The 18775-nt window shown below is 41.7% G+C and overlaps 1 protein-coding gene across 1 annotated transcript in view; it reads left to right on the top strand.

Annotated features, from left to right (window-relative positions):
* Positions 1-203: 203 nt before the first annotated feature.
* Positions 204-18775, top strand: part of TRHDE (thyrotropin releasing hormone degrading enzyme) — a 398446-nt gene continuing 379874 nt past the window's right edge. Inside the window, exons 1-2 of the mRNA XM_019918769.3 lie at positions 204-1298; positions 12567-12840. Coding sequence (XP_019774328.2) covers positions 388-1298; positions 12567-12840 — 1185 coding nt within the window. The 5' untranslated portion in view covers positions 204-387. The remainder of the gene's footprint in view (positions 1299-12566; positions 12841-18775) is intronic.

The following is an 18775-nucleotide window of genomic DNA, read 5'->3' as shown; positions in this document are numbered from 1 at the left end:
AAGCTCTGCGCAGGGGACTGCGAGCTAGAAGCCGCAGGCGCACAGGGGCGGGGGCAGCATGTGCCCCTGAGCCCGGCGCCCGCCGGAGAAGTAGCGCGCGTTGGGGCGAGCGAGACGCTTTCCAAGTTGGGCGCGTCCCAGAGCTCGCCGCCCCGCGCCTCCGCCGCCCGTGTCCGGAGAGAGGCGGGGCTGATGGGAGGTGCCGAGGTTGCTGTCGCCTACGGCCAGAGCCCGTCTTAAAAGAAGCTGGGCCAGTCTCCCCAGGGTCCCAGCTGGCGTCGCGCCCTCAGCCCGCGTGCGCTCTCTGATGCCTGAACTGGCGGTGGACAGGGTGGGCCCCCCGCGGGAGGTGCCGGAGGGGGCGGGGGAGGAGCAGGAGGCGGTGTGATGGCCCTGGACGGCGAGCGGGGGGAACAAGAGGAGGAGAAGAAAAAGAAGAAGAAGAAAAAGAAGAGGAAGAAGAAGAAGGAGGAGGAGGCGGCGGGGGCTAAGAAGAGCAGCTCACCCTTCGCGGCCACGATGGGGGAGAACGACGCCGCGCTGCGGGCCGGCGGCAGGGGCCTCTCGGACCCGTGGGCGGACTCCATGGGGGTGCGACCCCGCACCACCGAGCGCCACATCACTGTGCACAGGCGGCTAGTGCTGGCCTTCGCCGTGTCCATCGTGGCGCTGCTCGCGGTCACCATGCTCGCGGTGCTGCTCAGCTTGCGCTTCGACGAGTGTGGGGCGAGCTTACCGCCCGGCGCCGACGGCGGCCCCGCCGGCTTCCCAGCGCGCGGCGGCAACGAAAGCCTTCCGGGTTCGGCCCGGCGCAACCACCATGCTGGTGGAGACTCCTCGCAGCCCAGGGCAGGCGGGGAAGCCAACCCTGAGACCCCGTCCGCCCGGCCGCCGTCGGGCGAGGAGCGGCAGCAATGGCAGCCGTGGACTCAACTGCGCCTGTCGGGCCACCTCAAGCCGCTGCACTACAATCTGATGCTCACCGCCTTCATGGAGAACTTCACCTTCTCCGGGGAGGTCAACGTGGAGATCTCGTGCCGGAACGCCACTCGCTACGTCGTGCTGCACGCCTCCCGTGTGGCGGTCGAGAAGGTGCAGGTGGCCGAGGACCGGGTAGCCGGGGCGGTCCCGGTGGCCGGCTTTTTCCTCTACCCGCCAACCCAGGTCTTGGTGGTGGTGCTGAATAGGACGCTGGACGCGCAGAGGAATTACAATCTGAAGATCATCTACAACGCCTTGATCGAGAACGAACTCCTGGGCTTCTTCCGCAGCTCCTACGTGCTCCACGGGGAGAGAAGGTACGGAGGGAGGCGGTGCCCGGCACCGCCCCACCCAGCCAGGTTGTTCGAAACCGCCGGGCAGCCGGCCACCCAGCGACCGGGCTAGCTTCGGATACCCGGGAAGCGAGGGATGGGGGAAGGAAGTGAAGGTGAGGTATGGCCATCACCCAGAACTCTCGGGGTCTCCCAGGTGCCTGGGCTCTCCCTGCGGCCAACTCCACAAACTCACTCACCAGTCTCACCAGTGCCAAATGCCACTCCTTCTCTAGACTGGGACCCCCTGCCCCATCAAAGTTCCTTAGCCAGCCTGGGGCACACAGCAACTTTTTTTTTTTTAAAGGGTAGTGTGTAATCTGAGCGACGTCGGGCCAGGGTGACATCAAAAGCTTGCCTAGTTAGCATCGAGGGAAAATTCGTGAGCCCCAGAGGCCAGGGCAGCAGCGCATCCCGGTTAGATGTCAGGACAGGGCAGGCAGGGCAAGATCCTCCCCTCCCCCACCATGCCCGTTTCTGGAAGGCGCAGAGTATTGGATAGGCTCTGGCTCCATGAAGTTTTACAAAACTGGAAGTTGAGATTCTGGGCAGTAAGAGCCAGTCCCAGTGACAGAGTAAGGGGGCGGGGGTGGGCTGGTGGTGGTGCTGGCGGCTGCCATGGCCAGTGCCAGCGAGAAATCTTCTTGCCTGTGCTGCCAGCTCTCTCCTAACGCAGAGTGACTGCAGTTTGTTCACAAGTTACTGCCTCTGGAAATGGCTTCAGCAGTGAAAGGGGGAAAGCTAACCGTCAGTCTCAAATGCCTTGTTAGTGAGTGCCTTTGATGCTTTTTAGATTTGGGCAGTATTCTGTTTCTTCTTCTTTTTTTTTTGAGAGGCTGTGGGGCTTTCCATCGCTTGTTTAGAGCTTAGACTTCAGAGTCCAACAGAACTGGGTTCAAATCTCGGCTGCAACTCTACTTGTGTTGAAGGCTTGAGGAAGCTGATTAAGCTAAGTCACCAATTCCTGACAATAACAGCCTCTAGTGCTTAATGAGCATCCTGTATTAACTCAATCTCACAAGAACCCCATGAGATAGATGCTGTCAACACTCCCTATTGTACAGATGGGGAAATGTGGAGGCACCAAGAAGTCGAGTAACTTGTAACATCGTGAGCCAGCAAAGCAGGTTTTAGGCTCAGGCAGTTTGGCTGCAGAACCTATACTTTTAGTTTTAACTTGGGGAAATAATAATAATAATATCCACATAGGATCGTTGCAGGTGTCCACGAGTAAATGCATGGAAAAGCACTTAACTCTGTACTTGGCACATAGAGTGCCCACTCATGTTATGAGTGTCCTGTGGTGTAAGCTCTCAAGCATGTTGTTGAATGAATAAACAAGTGATTCTTGCTTTTTTGCCCTAGCCCATTGCATTTAAAATAACTTTGATTCATTAAATGGCTGTAGGGCCAGGGAATAACCAAAATGAACTTAAAAATGAAGTCAACAACCTTAGGAGTGGAGGCAGGTTGGAGATGAGTAATGATCAAGAGAGACTCAAGAGAGTCTCAAGAGAGTCTCACAACAGCAGAAAACTTGGGATCAGAGCAGTCCAGGGCTCCTGAGGTCAGCAGGTTTGGCAGTGGAGAGCTAGGACTCAAATTTTGGTTTTCTGATCCCTGGACCAGGGCTCATGATGTCTGGAAGCTCTCAGAAGAAGCTGATATAGTATAAGAGGCTAGGGAAATTTCAGTGTGTTATAAGAGAACACAAAAGTGTTAGTAGTCCTGTGGTGTAGCCTCATCTAAATAAATTGTCCAATGCTTTAGTGGTTGTATGATAATTAAAGTCTCCTATAAGTGAATGTATAAATTATTCACTTTCAAACTCCTAAGATCAGGAGTTTGGATAATTTAAACCCCCTCCCACCACTTTCTCTGACATATTCTAAAGAATACAGATTAAAAGGATTAAAAAGAAAATCCACGATCATATCAAATTTGGGGGAAAAGCATAGAAGGCACATTTGCATGTTATGTCAAAATGTCAGTAGTGGGAGTTGCATATCATTACTGATAAATCTTGCTGTGGTGAAATAAATACTTCCAGAAAGTCCTGTTTTTTGAGCCATGCCAAAATACATTTGGTGGAACTGAGCTTGTTTTGGTCAGTGCTTTCAAATGAACAGGACTCTTAAAAAGACCAGATGTTCCCGCGTGACCTATAACTGATTTCTTGTACCCTAGTGCATATTTGTATTCAAACTCTCTCGTTCAGTTTTCCCCAAAGATGGTTGAGAGTTTAACCTAGTGTACCTGTGGCTAAACTCTGCATCCCAATAGTTGTGCAGGATTTGCTGTTTCTGGAGATCCCAGGATGATTTTATTTCTAAACAGCCTCTTAGAGAAAGTACTTGTTCCTCTTTTTTCCCCTTCATTCCAAAAGGACATAAATGCAAACTCTAAATTTTCATTTGATTAGTGATTACGTATCTTGGTCTTTAGTTAGTCAGAATTTTTGCCAATTTATCAGATAATTTCTGGAATGAAAATAAATATTTAATCTGGCAATGGGGAGTCACAATGAGCAACCTGAAATATTGAAAAAGATCAATACTACCATTCAGTCTACCTTACTTAGTCTATGTGGAAACAACTTGTTAATAATCAATCTGATTCTTTGACTCACTCCTCAGAAGTCTGAGACATGTACTTTGGGTCAGGCAGGAAAATTAGACTTCACTATGTGCTGTATGCCTTTGACCCTTTGAAGCTTCCCTGGTTTTGTTCTACAGGGAAGACTTGCCTCTCCCGGTTCCCATATTAAAATAAATGTTGGAAGACAGGCTCCCGGTTAGAACCTAAGGCTTCTCCACTTGAGGCACATCTTTTATTCTCAGTTAATCATTTGGCTAAAGGGAAATTCACCACTTGTTGAATATTAAAAATAATTCTCTTAAATTTGAAATGCTTACACACAGCAGATTAAATTGCAGAGTAAATTACCTCTGTTAGGCAATATATACTCCCTTGTCCCTCAGGTAGGTGGGCAGCAGGCAGATGCCATAATATCCTATAGTAGAATATACTTGCTCAGAATTAGGCAAAGTCTTCCTTTACCTGAAGTAATTGCCGCTTTGGGGCAGCCAGATGGCGAGCATACCCATGTTCAAAGTAGGGTACCTTAATTTAGATCCAGATGGCCGGATTGAAAGAGGAAATTTACCCAAAGTAAATGAACATTTTATTCACTTTCAAAAGGGAGACTGTTTTTCTGTGACAAACTTTGGGTCTGTGACATGCCACAGTGACAGAAGACAGGATGAAAAAAGGAGGTCTTTTTCTGTCAAGGGTTATTTAGAGAGAAACCATGATCTCCAAGTAAAATGAGAAGATAAAATTGTGGTTCTCAAAGAGAATTGCCAAAAACTCCTTTGCAGAAATCTTGTGGAGAGCATAGAGGATTTTATGGGTAGTCATTGATCATTTGTGGTATCAGCATACATGGTTTGGTGCCTTGTACTTTTTCTGGAGTGAATTAATAATCATGGTATTTAATAAAAACAAGAAAACCACCATGTTGTTTTTATGTTGAAAGCAGCCCCATTTCTCCACTTACTCTGCTGAGGAGATATCTCTATATGAGCAAGTTGAAGTAAATGGCTTTTTGCCCTTCTAAAGAGGGCTCGGAACTGAAAAATCTGGGAGAATGGTTTGTTTCTTTGAAAACTTTTTATGTGATTCCTTAATGGACTTAGCTCATTGTTTTCTTGTCACTGCATACATAACCATATGGCCAAACTGAGTCCAGTGTTGGATTTTGGTCACAATTCAAAATGCCACCAGTAAACTAAATCTAGAAACTATTGGGGGAAAGAAAGTTTTGACCATTTAATAATCACTTATTCAGGGAGGAAAATCCATACAATTGGTGTTTGTCTTGCTGTGCTTTTGATCACCTTGGGTAGTAATAGAGTATACCTTATTTCTGAAAGAGTTAAATTAATTTGCCTGTGTTTTTATTTATTCAGAACAACTCTAAACAGGGCCTATATGCTCTGGATCTCTTTCAAGCAAAGATAGACCTGTGACTGGTTTCCCTGTGTTGGATTTGCATAACATATTTATTTCCTCAAATCAGTTTTTGCCACCGTGTATGTGGTTGGGCTTGAGACAACAGTACAGGGCAACCGTTTAGGTTTGCTTGAGGATGATGATGACATTTAATGATGACATAAAGATATTTGTCTCTTTAAGAATAGGACTCACTTCTTTAAGCATGGCTGTAAAGAATGGTATAAAAAGAGTGAAGAAGAAATAGTCTACCTTTAACTCATAAGTGTTTGACAGTCTGTAAAGAAGGGCATCCCTCCATAGCCCCAGGCTCATCCTCCTACCCACCAGCCATGATCATCACCTTATCGTCCTTTTAATTCTTTGTGTGTCCTTTATATCCTTTCAAATTTACAGTAGTGGCTGGGTTCTTCCAGAGTTTCTCAAAGACCCATGCAATCCTGCTTTTTGCCACTAGAGAGTGGCTGCTCTCTCCAACAGAATTTTGCTACATAGGATTTGAGAGAATATAAAGATGCAAAACACTTCTTGCCCTTCCCAGTTCTTTGGACAATCTGAAATGATTCACAGACAGGCACAGCTGGATGCTGGTGAGTGGGCTGTGAGAGTGAAATAAGACTGACAAGATCTTACTGAGTGGGGCTGAATTGAGGTGGAGGGTCCCAGGCTCCCCACTCCTGCCCTCCTTGCCTCCAAGTGTGCCTTCTCAGTCTCTGAATAAACAAGGGGCCCCAGGGTTTAAGGAGCTCCGGCGGCAACAGTTGTGCAGGGACAGGGGAGAATGGATTCCTCCCAGTGCAAACCTGTGTTGATTTGCCGGGTGAAGTTTTAGTTTAAGTATTCGGATCTTTCCTCATGACTACACACTCAAAAAAAAAAAAAAAAAAAAAGAATCATAGGATGGAAAAAGAATCAAGTTATAAAATTGCCACTGTTGGTTACTTTTTATCTCTTTAAGAATAAGCGAGCCACTTTTAGTTGTGTTGCTGGGTGGCAAGGGGTGTGTGTGTGTGTGTGTGTTCAGGGACTCTGGAACCAGACTGCCTCGATTTATGTCTTGACTCTGCCGTTTATTAGCTTTATGACCTTGGCCAAGTTTCCTAAATGTTCTGCGTCTGGTATTCTTATCTGGAAAATGAGGATAATGATATCCTCTTTCATGGCGTTATTTGTGAGGATTACATGAGTAAAGTAATAAAGCACTTAGAATGGTGTCTGACAACTAGTAAGCACGTTTGTGGGTATGAAATACGATTATACTATTACATGACTGGACATCTACCCTTAGAGCTGGTACAAGGTCATTTAGGCTCAATGTTTTTGCCTTAGGTTTCCCCTTACTAGCAAGACAGTGGGAAATGGTCACTGTGGACATCCCTTCCAGTGCTGTTTGTTTTGCCCCCTTATGCAGAGTTCAAAAGATGGGGGAGAGGAAGAAGCAGAGCCCTTCCACAGTGAAGAAGGAAGAGAAGAGAAAGGCTGTGGTATTTCACAGCTAGAGAAGCTCCATGCTTGGTCCAGACACTGAGATGGAGAGGATTGAGGGAGTGGGAAGAGTGTGTGAAACAAAAGGAACTCACAACTCTGATTATGGCCCTGCTCTCTGTCAGCAAACCAGCTACCAAAGGGTCAGGAGGGTGCCTTCCTTGTCACTGGAAGCTAGTGCAGGAAAAGAAGAGCTCCAAGTACCAAGGGAAAGGCACATCAGTTGTTAGATACTGTTTTCAAGACTTTGTGAGTTCCACCAGTAGTAGTACTTTATAATACTTACATAATACTTTTTCTCTTTCCACTATTAAAGAAATGAATCGCAGACACTAGTTTATTTATTCTTATGAAAACCTAATATTATGGCACAGGAAAGTAATTTTAGTGCATTCGTAATACTCTTCATCAATGATGATCAAGTACTCAGTGCTCATTTTCGATAACAGTAGTGTATAAAAATGAAAACAATTATGAATTTTATGCTCTGTTTTTATAACACGATTATTCACATGTGCACCACTTCCTACATACATTTTGCTGGCATTATTGCATTATGTTTTTAGTTTACTAGAATGGTTATTTAAAAAACAATAGACTACGTGCTTGCTTATAGCACTGAATGTTCAGCAGGAACACTTCTCTTCTGAAATGGCAGAGTTTTACTGACTCATTGAAGTACATAAAAACACAGAGTCTAAACAACGACCCATTTTGGCTTAAAATGTTTTGTCATTGAGTAGTAATTTGCATTTTGATTAACAACCTTAACTTTAAATGGGACGTGTAACTTCCATGATCCTGTAACTTTGCTCAGTTCCTGGAAACAGTTGAATAGTAGCTGGATGATCTACTGGATCACTTCTTTCGATCTTGGGAGTTTTTATTACCAATTTTAAACTATTGCAACCGTAGGCAAATTGCAGTTGCGATAGAAGCAAGTTCAAAGAGCATTTTTCACTGTGCTGTATGTGTGGTCTGCATAGATGTGGTGAAAATGGAAACTTCTCAGAAACGCCTTGCCATTTTTGAGGTTCTCTTGGTTTTGGTGGGCTCTGCAATGAAACATGAATCAATCTGAATACTAGCAGTGTTATGCAAATGTTTGTTTCTTCTGCATATTTTAACCTGATGAAAAGGCAAACTGAAAATAATGGAACAGAAATTGTATCATATACTGTAATTTGTTGGCAATATCAACCAACGTTAATGCATTACTTCTGCTGAATCTTATAATGACTTGACACAAGTAGCTTGCCTAGTTGAACTTCCGCAGAAATAAGAAGAAATCAATTCTCTGTATCCTTAAGAGGCAACATAGAGCTTTAAGCTCTACTTCTTAGCTCAACCAAAATGTCAAATAGACAAGTTGTTAAGAAATCAAGTAATTTATTTTAGATGGAAGAGCATTAAAATACATGTATATTATTCATATTTTTCTAGTTATGCTAAAGTGACATTCTTGGAATAACACTTCCAGGATGTCACTTTTGGAGGTGGAATGTTTTTATGATAATAGAAGGATTCCTTAAAAGATACAAATGATTTTGTTTGAGAAAAAGCAGGAGAAAAGTAGACAACAAAATGCTCTTCCCCATTACCTTCAGCCTCCTACTGTTTTATTTCTTGCTGTATTTACATAGGTATTTCACATCCTTACTCTATATTAAAATGTTCTCTATTTTTTAATTACTTTTTTGTATTTTTTTCTACCTGGTGTACTGCTACCACCTCAAACTCCACCTGAAATTTGCTCAGAAACCAAACTCATTATTTTCTGCTCCGAATCCCTTTCGCTAGAGGTCTCTGGCGTTTCTACTGACGGTAAGCAGGAAAGAAGCCTCACTTGCGCCAGTTGAAGGCAACCATAAAATATACGCAGCGAAGACAAGATTATGTTTCTGAAATCCAACAGACACTGTTGCCTGTTGGGGGCACTGAGCCTGAAACTGCCTCTCTTTGTTAGAAAGGAGACTATCAAGGGTGAGAGAGGTAGGTGTTCGAGGTAGACGGCAACACTGGGCTCCGAGAAAATCGGAACCTGGAAGAGAGCAGACAGGGTGCGAACTTCATATGTGAGGCAAAACTTTTTTAAAGGTTTATTTCTGTGCTACCAGTAGTCAATTGGCTCACTTCTCCAATGTGTCTGTGACCCTTACTACCCAGGAATTTACGCTTCCTCCTCCATAAAGCCTTCCTTCAGTTCTTAAGACTGGTGGTTCTCAGCGGGGTCAGTTCTGCCTCCCAGGGGACATCTGCAATGTCCGGAGACGTTTCAGTTGTCACAGCGGGAGAGAGGGGGTGCTACTGGCATCTAGTGGTAGAAGCCAGGGATGCTGCTAAGCACAAGATGGCCCCGACAAAGAATAGTTATCCACCCTCGTATGTAAGTAGTGTCGAGAATTCTACCACTGAATCACCAGTACTTAACATTAAAAAAAAAAAAAAAAGTCAGTAGTGCCAAGGTTGAGAAACCTTGCTTTGGAAGATGTAATTTCTTCATGCATTTTCCCTCGTTGTCATGTCTTTTTGTACGATACCTGTTTAGGCATATGTTTTATTTATTTTATTGGAGTATAAACTCTTTGAGGGAAGGAAGCACATCTATTTATCATTTTCTCCACAGCGTTGAACACTTAAAAATGGTGACTAAGAAAAGCAAATGCGTTATAATAGATCTTGTAGCAAAAAGCCATTTAGCAGTAACGTAATTTAATATTTTAAAAACATCTCATCAAATTCAAGGAATATTTTATTTTAAATTTTTGTTCAGTTATAGGATCTCAAGCTTGGAAAAGACCCTAAGTGTAATCTAGTCCAACTGCTCTTGTTTCCAAGGGGCTTGTTTTGATTTGCTAAATACTGAATTGAAATTCAATTGCAATCGTCCTCAGGTGCCAGACTGTGAAATTGGTATTTCCTCATTTAGACATTATCAAATATATGTGGCCCTCAGTGCATAGATATATACTGTGTGTAGGAATTCATTAAGAATATTAATTGCAGAAAAAGTCACTAGATGATCTTTATAGTTCCTTTCAACTCTGAGAATCAGCTATTTAAATTGCTAGCCTTACTAACGTATTTACTTACTATATGAGGCAAAAAGAGACTTGAACACAACATGATTCTTCTGCATAAATATTTGGTTTATTAATTTCTCATTAGCCCAGAGGTATTTAGATCTTCTACATCTAATAAATTCCTACCCTTTAATTACTGAATACCAAAGACACCTTTGATTTTTTACTTAATGACTAATACACTCTAAGTACAGCCTCTCTGTTGAACTCTTGCAGAACTTTCCCCTAGTATTATTAGTTGTTTCTTATGTATTATATATATTTCCCTTTTCAGGTAGATTGCAAAGGCCTTAAGGACAAAAATGGTTACATCTTTAAAAAAAAAAAAAATCCTACCACACACCTAATAGAGTGAAAATCACACATAGCAGACAATATCTGTTTGCTCAATGACTGGAATTGGATTTCTCAGGTACTTGAAAGTTAAAAGGGAACACTTTTCCTCATATATTAAATTCCATAGGTATCTTTTAAATAGCCTCAGTAAAGAAATATAAAGCTCAGTGGACATTTTAATAAGAAAGATGAGATTCAAGCACATATGTAAGACAAAAGCACGTGCAAATTGTAAATGGGTGCATCTTAATTAAAAGTTACTGACACTCCGTTAAGCAAGAACTATATTACTGTCAGTAGAAAATAGGAAAAATATTACCAAGATGCTGGCAAGTTTGGAAAGAAGAACCTTTATTACCAATAGTCAAATTAAAACATTGTTTATAAATTATGGCTAAAGATTAATTTTACTGTTTTTGAAATAAAATTACCTTTTACTCATACACAGAAAATGTGAATTCTAGACCCGGCTTTGCGCTAATTGCCTGTGTAACTTTGGAGAAATCGCTTAACCCTACTGGAGCTACTTTCTCATTTTAGGAATTTACGAGAGCTGGACAATTTGTTTCTAAGATTGCTTCCAACTTTAACCTTATATTTTTCTGAAGATTTATAGTTAAAACTTCTTTCCTATACATTACCCCATTTTATCATCTCGACAGTTTTGTAAGGGAGGCCTAGAAAATATTATTTTCCTTCTACTAATGAAAAAATAGACTCAGGTAGTTAAGTGATTTATCCAAGCCTGGTATGCAGCAGCCCAGTACTATTTCAAGATAATTCTCAATTCCCCTCTCTCAGAATAAATATACAATTAATCTTGAAAATGTCTTATTTTTCTCTGTTTCAAAACTAAACTTTTAAAAAGTAAGCCCTCAATAATGCATGTAAGCTTCATAATTTTAAAAAAGTATAAACATTTACATTTCATGGTTTGAGCCAGGGATAGCCAGTAAGATTCAATACACATGTCAACACCTACTGATCGGTAGTAACTGCCTGAAGTGCTGTGCTGAGAATAATTTTAAGGCCAAGTTTTGGCTCAGCGGGAAAGTGTGCCATGTGAGATTAACCATGAACACTGTGGATGATGGAGAGGGGAGGGGTGGCAGAACTACTATGGGGAAAGAGCCTTTTAAAGAAATGACTTGTAGCACTCAGTAATGTTTTATGAAGGGTCTGTTATTGACTTATGTCCAGTTTTAACTAGTATCATATTTAAAAGTTTAATTAATTTATGTCATGAATGTTTTCATAAATAATGGCCCCATTTTTAAGTTAAAAGTGTGTCCTTTTTCAAGTACTTAGTTTGAGTGTTTTGATTTGTAACCGTAACAGTGAAAGAATGTAGAGGGTGCTTCTGGAGTTTTAATGAGATGCAACTTTGCAGCTTGATCTGAAAACTTGAGGGCATTAAATATTTTATATATATATGTGTACACATTGATGTATTTATTATATAGATATTTATTAGTTAATTTACTTTATTATATTAGCATAATTTATATAGTAAATATATGTCATGGGTGGTAAAAACCAACGGTATCTGGATTATTCTATGTAAAGGTATATTATAGCACTCCAGGAAAGGTTGAAGATATTGTGAATCAGTGGCTGCTGCTTATTAACTGCCTTCTGGGTGCTGTTCATCTATTCACAGTGATAGGTGCTTTACATCCCCTTTTCCATTCTACTAAGCTTTACAATGCTTTTTAAGTTAGGCATGATTATTTCCTTTTAAGCAACGAACATGTACACCTTAGGGAAATTTAGCAATCATCCAAGATGATTCGGCTAAGAAATGTTGTGGAGCCAGAATGCAGACCAAGTTTTGTCAGATTTCAAAATGCTTTTCCTTAACAAAATCAGGCCATTTGAGCCTGAGATTTGAGGACATAGATGTTTCTCAGTGATGGTCTATGCCCTACTTGTATCTGATGACAAGTTTTGGATTTTGATTTCGTTGTCTTTACGGGTTGTACAGTTTCGGAGAGGAGACTGAGGCATACCAAAAAGGAGAACCATTATTTTCCAGTACTTCCAATATGATGATGAGTTGTTTTTCTGTAAAGTGTAATATTTTGTCTAATAAGCATGGCTCTGGGTTTAGAGAATTTCCTTTAGTTGAGACAAAAGTTCCCTGAAGAATTTTCATTGTTGTGGAAATATGTATGAAGTATGCTTCCATGCTATTCATGCACTTAAGTTTGATTCAGAAAAAAACTGTCTCGTAATTTTGCTCAAGCATATTATTTTATAAGCAGAAGCATATAAAGTGGTTATAACTTAACTCAAGCCACAAATGTAATTGAGAATGTCATTTTCTTTTTTCCAGGTTCCTTGGCGTTACTCAGTTTTCGCCTACACATGCCAGAAAGGCATTTCCTTGTTTTGATGAGCCAATCTACAAGGCTACTTTCAAAATCAGCATCAAGCATCAAGCAACCTATTTATCTTTATCCAATATGCCGGTGGAAACTTCCGTGTTTGAGGAAGATGGATGGGTTACGGATCACTTTTCACAGACCCCTCTCATGTCCACGTATTATTTAGCCTGGGCAATTTGCAACTTCACATACAGAGAAACTACCACCAAGACCGGGGTTGTAGTAAGTATTTCAAGCTTAATGTTGTTTCTGGATAATGTACACTGATTTCTGAATTAACAATGAATCATTTCTATTCTCTTCACAACTTACATAGCTGAATTCTTTCCTTAATCCTTGGAAGGAAAATTATCTTCCTGGTTTCAGAGTCAGAGAGGAGCTTCTCTTCTATACCCAGCCCTCTTATTACTTTAATCACTTCCCCACCCCTGCCATTCCTGTCCTTCTTCATCACCTGAGTATCTCTGGAACAACTATTGTCTGTTATGGGAAATTGCCTCTTTTTATTTACGTGATGGTAAAGCTTCTTTTTACTGTAAAATATTTCAAATATACAGAAAATGTGGAGAATAATATAATAAACTTCTACTAGCCAGCTCTATAGAATCTAAACATTCTACCATCTTTGCTCCAGTCTAATTTGTTTTTTGAGAAAGTAAAGCATATTGGATAGAGTTGAAGCCCTCTTTGGACACCTGCCTGATCTCATTGCCTTGCTTCCTACCTCCTGCCTTGCCCTGAATTTGGATTTTGCCATTTCCATGCACCTTATCACACAATTATTAAGTATGTTATTAATTATTAAGTATAAATCTATTTACAATACATTCCATGCTTTAAAATTTCATATAAGTGGTTTTATATTATAGATATCATTCTGCAGCTTTATTTTATTTTTTGCTTAAAATTTTGTTTTTGTGGTTTATCTGAATAGAATGGTTGAGTGAATATATCAAAATTTGTCATCCTCCTATAATGAACATTTTAATTTTTTTCTGATTTTCATTGATTAACAACAATGCTCAGTGAACATTTTTGTACCTAAGTTCTTCTGCCAGTGTGCTAGAATTTCTGTAAGGTACAAAGCTTCTTTTAGCCCATAGTATGCAAGTGTATAGAAATATGTACTTAGAGAAGGGTGATATAAGGGAAGCCTAGAGAATTCACTCTCTGTATTAAATTTATAACAAGAATCCGTTGGATTCTTTAGGATCATTAACATTTATAACAGCATGGTGTTCTAGGCACTTTTTACATGTTACTGTATTGCGTTAGCCAGATTAAGTCAGGTCATGCCTCTTAAGAACTTTCTCCTCATTTCAATGGCCTACACAATAAATATGCATTTATTTTAATTTTCATGTCGACCCTAAAGCAAGGTATTATAATTCCATTTTTCCAAGTGAATAAAGTGAATTTAGATTTAAAGAGATGAAGTAACTTTACCAGAGTAAAAAGTAAGCAAGTGGTAGGGCTGCAAGAAAAACTTCTATTGGTCTGATCCCAAATTTGGGACTCTACCCACCCTGCCCCCCTCCCCATGCCCTAGGAGCTCTGTTTCACCATTTCACCTGTGTGTTGATATGAGAATTCAGGTAATGATTCTGTGCATCCAGTGGCCATCATATTTGGTGTTGCTCAAACATAACAGAAGAAGTGTACAGAAATCTATATTCTTATTTTGTAGGAAGTTCATAGCTCCATAACAGCCTAAATATTGAATAATGGGTTTGGCTAAATAAATTTTTCTCACCGTTACTTTCAATTTAAATCACTGTGGAACCCATTTAAAAAATAAAATCTGCCTGCATACAAAATTAATGCCATTATTAAAGAACTGTGTATAGTGAATTAATCTACATAATCATTAAAACAGTACCTTACATGCTGGCTGTAGAAGGCTAGAAAAAAGATATTTTACTCTTTTGGACTTCTTATTTGGTATGTTGAATTCCTCTGATGTTTGTTGATGTCTCCTATGGATACTTCAAGGCTATACATGTTGGACCATACACAGAAAATGACATATCATTCCCTTATACATCTTCAAAAGTTGATGACTGACTACTTGATGTGGGTCTGTTAGGAGCATAGGGTACACTGGAAGTGTTTTTCCTAGTATGATTTCTTTAAAATATCCTAAAACTATTCTCAGCTGTATACAATTATGCTTGTTGCTAAGTGATCCATATTTAAAACCAGGACACACCCTAATTATTTAGATGTGACTTTTATTAGAGTTAAGAATTCAAGAATTCAAGTAATTAGTAAACATTAAAAAATTCCTACTTATTTTTATGTGGAAAAGATAAAACATGCTACCAGAGAACATTGGAAGGTCAACTGAAACAAAAATTTGCTCTACAATCTAAAAATACTAAGAATAGTAAAAAGGAAAATTGCCATTGGGAACCCTTGTTTATCAACTGTGGAATTAAAGTATAAAACCTGGTTTTCTGGGGAGACCTTCAAGATGGCAGAGGAGCAAGACGTGGAGATCACCTACCTCCCCACAAATACATCAGAAATACATCTACATGTGGAACAACTCCTATAGAACACCGACTGAATGCTGGCAGAAGACCTCAGACTTCCCAAAAGGCAAGAAACTCCCCTCGTACCTGGGTAGGGCAAAAGAAAAAAGGAAAAACAGAGACAAAAGAATAGGGACGGGACCTGCACCTCTGGGAGAGAGCCGTGAAGGAGGAAAGGTTTCCACACACTGGGAATCCCCTTCTTGGGCGGAGACGGGGGGTGGCAGAGGGGGGAAGCTTTGGAGCCATGGAGGTGAGTGCAGCGACAGGGGTGCGGAGGGCAAAGCAGAGAGATTCCCACACAGAGGATTGGTGCTGACCAGCACTCACCAGCCTGAGAAGCTTGTCTGTTCACCCACCTGGACGGGTGGGAGCTGGGAGCTGAGGCTCGGGCTTCGGAGGTCAGATCCCAGGGAGAGGACCAAGGTTGGCTGCATGAACACAGCCTGAAGAGGGCTAGTATGCCACCGCTAGCCGGGAGGGAGTCCGGGAAAAAGTCTGGACCTGCCTAAGAGGCAAGAGACCATTGTTTCAGGATGCATGAGGAGAGGGGATTCAGAGCACCGCCTAAACGAGCTCTAGAGACGGGCGCAAGCCACAGCTATCAGCACAGACCCCAGAGACGGGCATGAGATGCTAAGGCTGGTGGTGCCGCCACCAAGAAGCCTGTGTGCAAGCACAGGTCACTATCCACACCTCCCCTCCTGGGAGCCTGTGCAGCCCGCCACTGCCAGGGTCCCGTGATCCAGGGACAACTTCCCCCGGAGAACGCACAGGACCTCAGGCTGTTGCAATGTCATGCTGGCCTCTGCCGCCGCCGCAGGCTCGCCCCGCATTCTGTACCCCTTCCTCCCCCCAGCCTGAGTGAGCCGGAGCCCCCAATCAGCTGCTTCTTTAACCCCATACTGTCTGAGGGAAGAACAGATGCCCTCAGGCGACCTACATGCAGAGGCAGGGCCAGATCCAAAGCTGAACCCCAGGAGCTGTACGAACAAACAAGAGAAAGGGAAATTTCTCCCAGCAGCCTCAGGAGCAGCGGATTAAATCTCCACAATCAACTTGATGCACCCTGCATCTGTGGAATACCTGAATAGACAACGAATCATCCCAAAATTGAGGCGGTGGACTTCAGGAGCAACTGTTGACTTGGGGTTAGCTTTCTGCATCTAATTTGTTTCTGGTTTTATGTTTATCTTAGTTTAGTATTTAGAGTTTACTATCATAGGTAGATTTGTTTATTGATTTGGTTGCTCCCTTCCTTTTTTTAAAATATATATATAGATATATATTTTTTATTTCCTTTTTCTCTTTTTGTGAGTGTGTATGTGTGTGCTTCTTTGTGTGATTTTGTCTGTATAGCTTTGCTTTTTATTTTTTGTGGTACATGGGCCTCTCGCTGCTGTAGCCTCTCCTGTCACGGAGCACAGGCTCTGGATGCACAGGCTCCAGACGCGCAGGCTCAGCGGCCATGGCTCATGGGCCCAGCCACTCCGCGGCATGTGGGATCTTCCCAGACCAGGGCACGAACCCATGTCCCCTATATCGGCAGGCGGACTCTCAACCACTGCGCCACCAGGGAAGCCCTGTATAGCTTTGCTTTTACTATTTGTCCTAGCGCTCTGTCTTTCCATTTCTTCTTTCTTTCTTTTCTTTTATTACGTTTTACTTTTTTTATTTTTAATAATTTTTTAAATTTTAATAACTTTATTTTATTTTATTTACTTTTCTTTCTTTCTTTCTTTTTTTCTCCCTTTTCTTCTGAGCCATGTGGCTTACAGGATCTTGGTGCTCCAGCTGGGTGTCAGGCCTGTGCCTCTGAGGTGGGAGAGCTGAGTTCAGGACATTGGTCCACCAGAGACCTCCTGGCTTCAAATAATATCAAAACAGCGAAAGCTCTCCCAGAGGTCTCCATCTCAATGCTAAGACCCAGCTCCACTCAATGACCAGCAAGCTAGAGTGCTGGACACCCTATGCCAAACAACTAGGACAGGAACACAACCCCACCCATTAGCAGCGAGGCTGCTGAAGATCATAATGAGGTCACAGACACCCCAAAACACACCACCGGCCGCGGTCCTTCCCACCAGAAAGACAAGATCCAGCCTCATCCACCAAAACACAGGCACCAGTCCCCTCCACAAGGAAGCCTACACAACCCACTGAACCAACCTTAGCCACTGGGGACAGACACAAAAAACAACGGGAGCTATGAACCTGCAGCCTGCAAAAAGGAGACCCCAAACACAGTAAGTTAAGCAAAATGAGAAGACAGAGAAACACACAGCAGATGAAGGAGCAAGGCAATGACCCACCAGACCAAACAAATGAAGAGGAAGTAGGCAGTCTACCTGAAAAAGAATTCAGAGTAATGAGAGTAAAGATGATCCAAAATCTTGGAAATAGAATGGAGAAAGTACAAGAAAAGTTTAACAAGGACCGAGAAGAACTAAAGAGCAAACAAACAATGATGAACAACACAGCAAATGAAATTAAAAGTTCTCTAGAAGGAATCAATAGCAGAATAACTGAGGCAGAATAACAGAAAAGTGACCTGGAAGATAAAATCGTGGAAATAACTACCGCAGAGCAGAATAAAGAAAAAAGAATGAAAAGAATTGAGGACAGTCTCAGAGACCTCTGGGACAACATTAAACGCACCAACATTTGAATTATAGGGCTCCCAGAAGAAGAAGAGAAAAAGAAAGGGTCTGAGAAAATATTAGAAGAGATTATAGTTGAAAACTTCCCTAATTTGGGAAAGGAAATAGTCAATTCAGTCCAGGAAGCACAGAGAATCCCATACAGGATAAATCCAAGGAGAAACATGCCAAGACACACATTAATCAAACTATCAAAAATTAAAGACAGAAAAAATATTAAAAGCAGCAAAGGAAAAACAACAAATAATATACAAGGGAATCCCCATAAGGTTAACAGCTGATATTTCAGCAGAAACTCTGCAAGCTAGAAGGGAATGGCAGGACATATTGAAAGTGATGAAAGGGAAAAACCTATAACCAAGATTACTCTACCCAGCAAGGATCTCATTCAGATTTGATGGAGAAATTAAAACCTTTACAGACAAGCAAAAGCTAAGAGAATTCAGCACCACCAAACCAGCTTTACAACAAATGCTAAAGGAACTTCTCTAGGCAGTAAACACGAGAGAAGGAAAAGACCTACAATAACAAACCCAAAACAATTAAGAAGATGGTAATAGGAACATACATATTGACAATTACCTTAAATGTAAATGGATTAAATGCTCCAACCAAAAGACACAGACTGGCTAAATGGATACAAAAACAAGCCCTATATATATGCTGTCTACAAGAGACCCACTTCAGACCTAGGAACACATACAGACTGAAAGTGAGGGGATGGAAAAAGATATTCCATGCAAATGGAAATCTAAAGAAAGCTGGAGTAGGAATTCTCATATCAGACAAAATAGACTTTAAAATAAAGTTTGCCTCATATGATCATCTCAGTAGATGCAGAGAAAGCTTTCAACAAAATTCAACACCAATTTATGGTAAAAACCCTCCAGAAAGTCGGCATAGAGGGAACTTACCTCAACATAATAAAGGCCATATATGACAGACCCATAGCCGACATTGTTC

Source organism: Tursiops truncatus, chromosome 11, assembly GCF_011762595.2.
Source record: "Tursiops truncatus isolate mTurTru1 chromosome 11, mTurTru1.mat.Y, whole genome shotgun sequence".
NCBI lineage: Eukaryota > Metazoa > Chordata > Mammalia > Artiodactyla > Delphinidae > Tursiops > Tursiops truncatus.
Note: the sequence above shows the minus strand (reverse complement) of the source record. Positions and strands in the feature narration are given on the sequence as shown.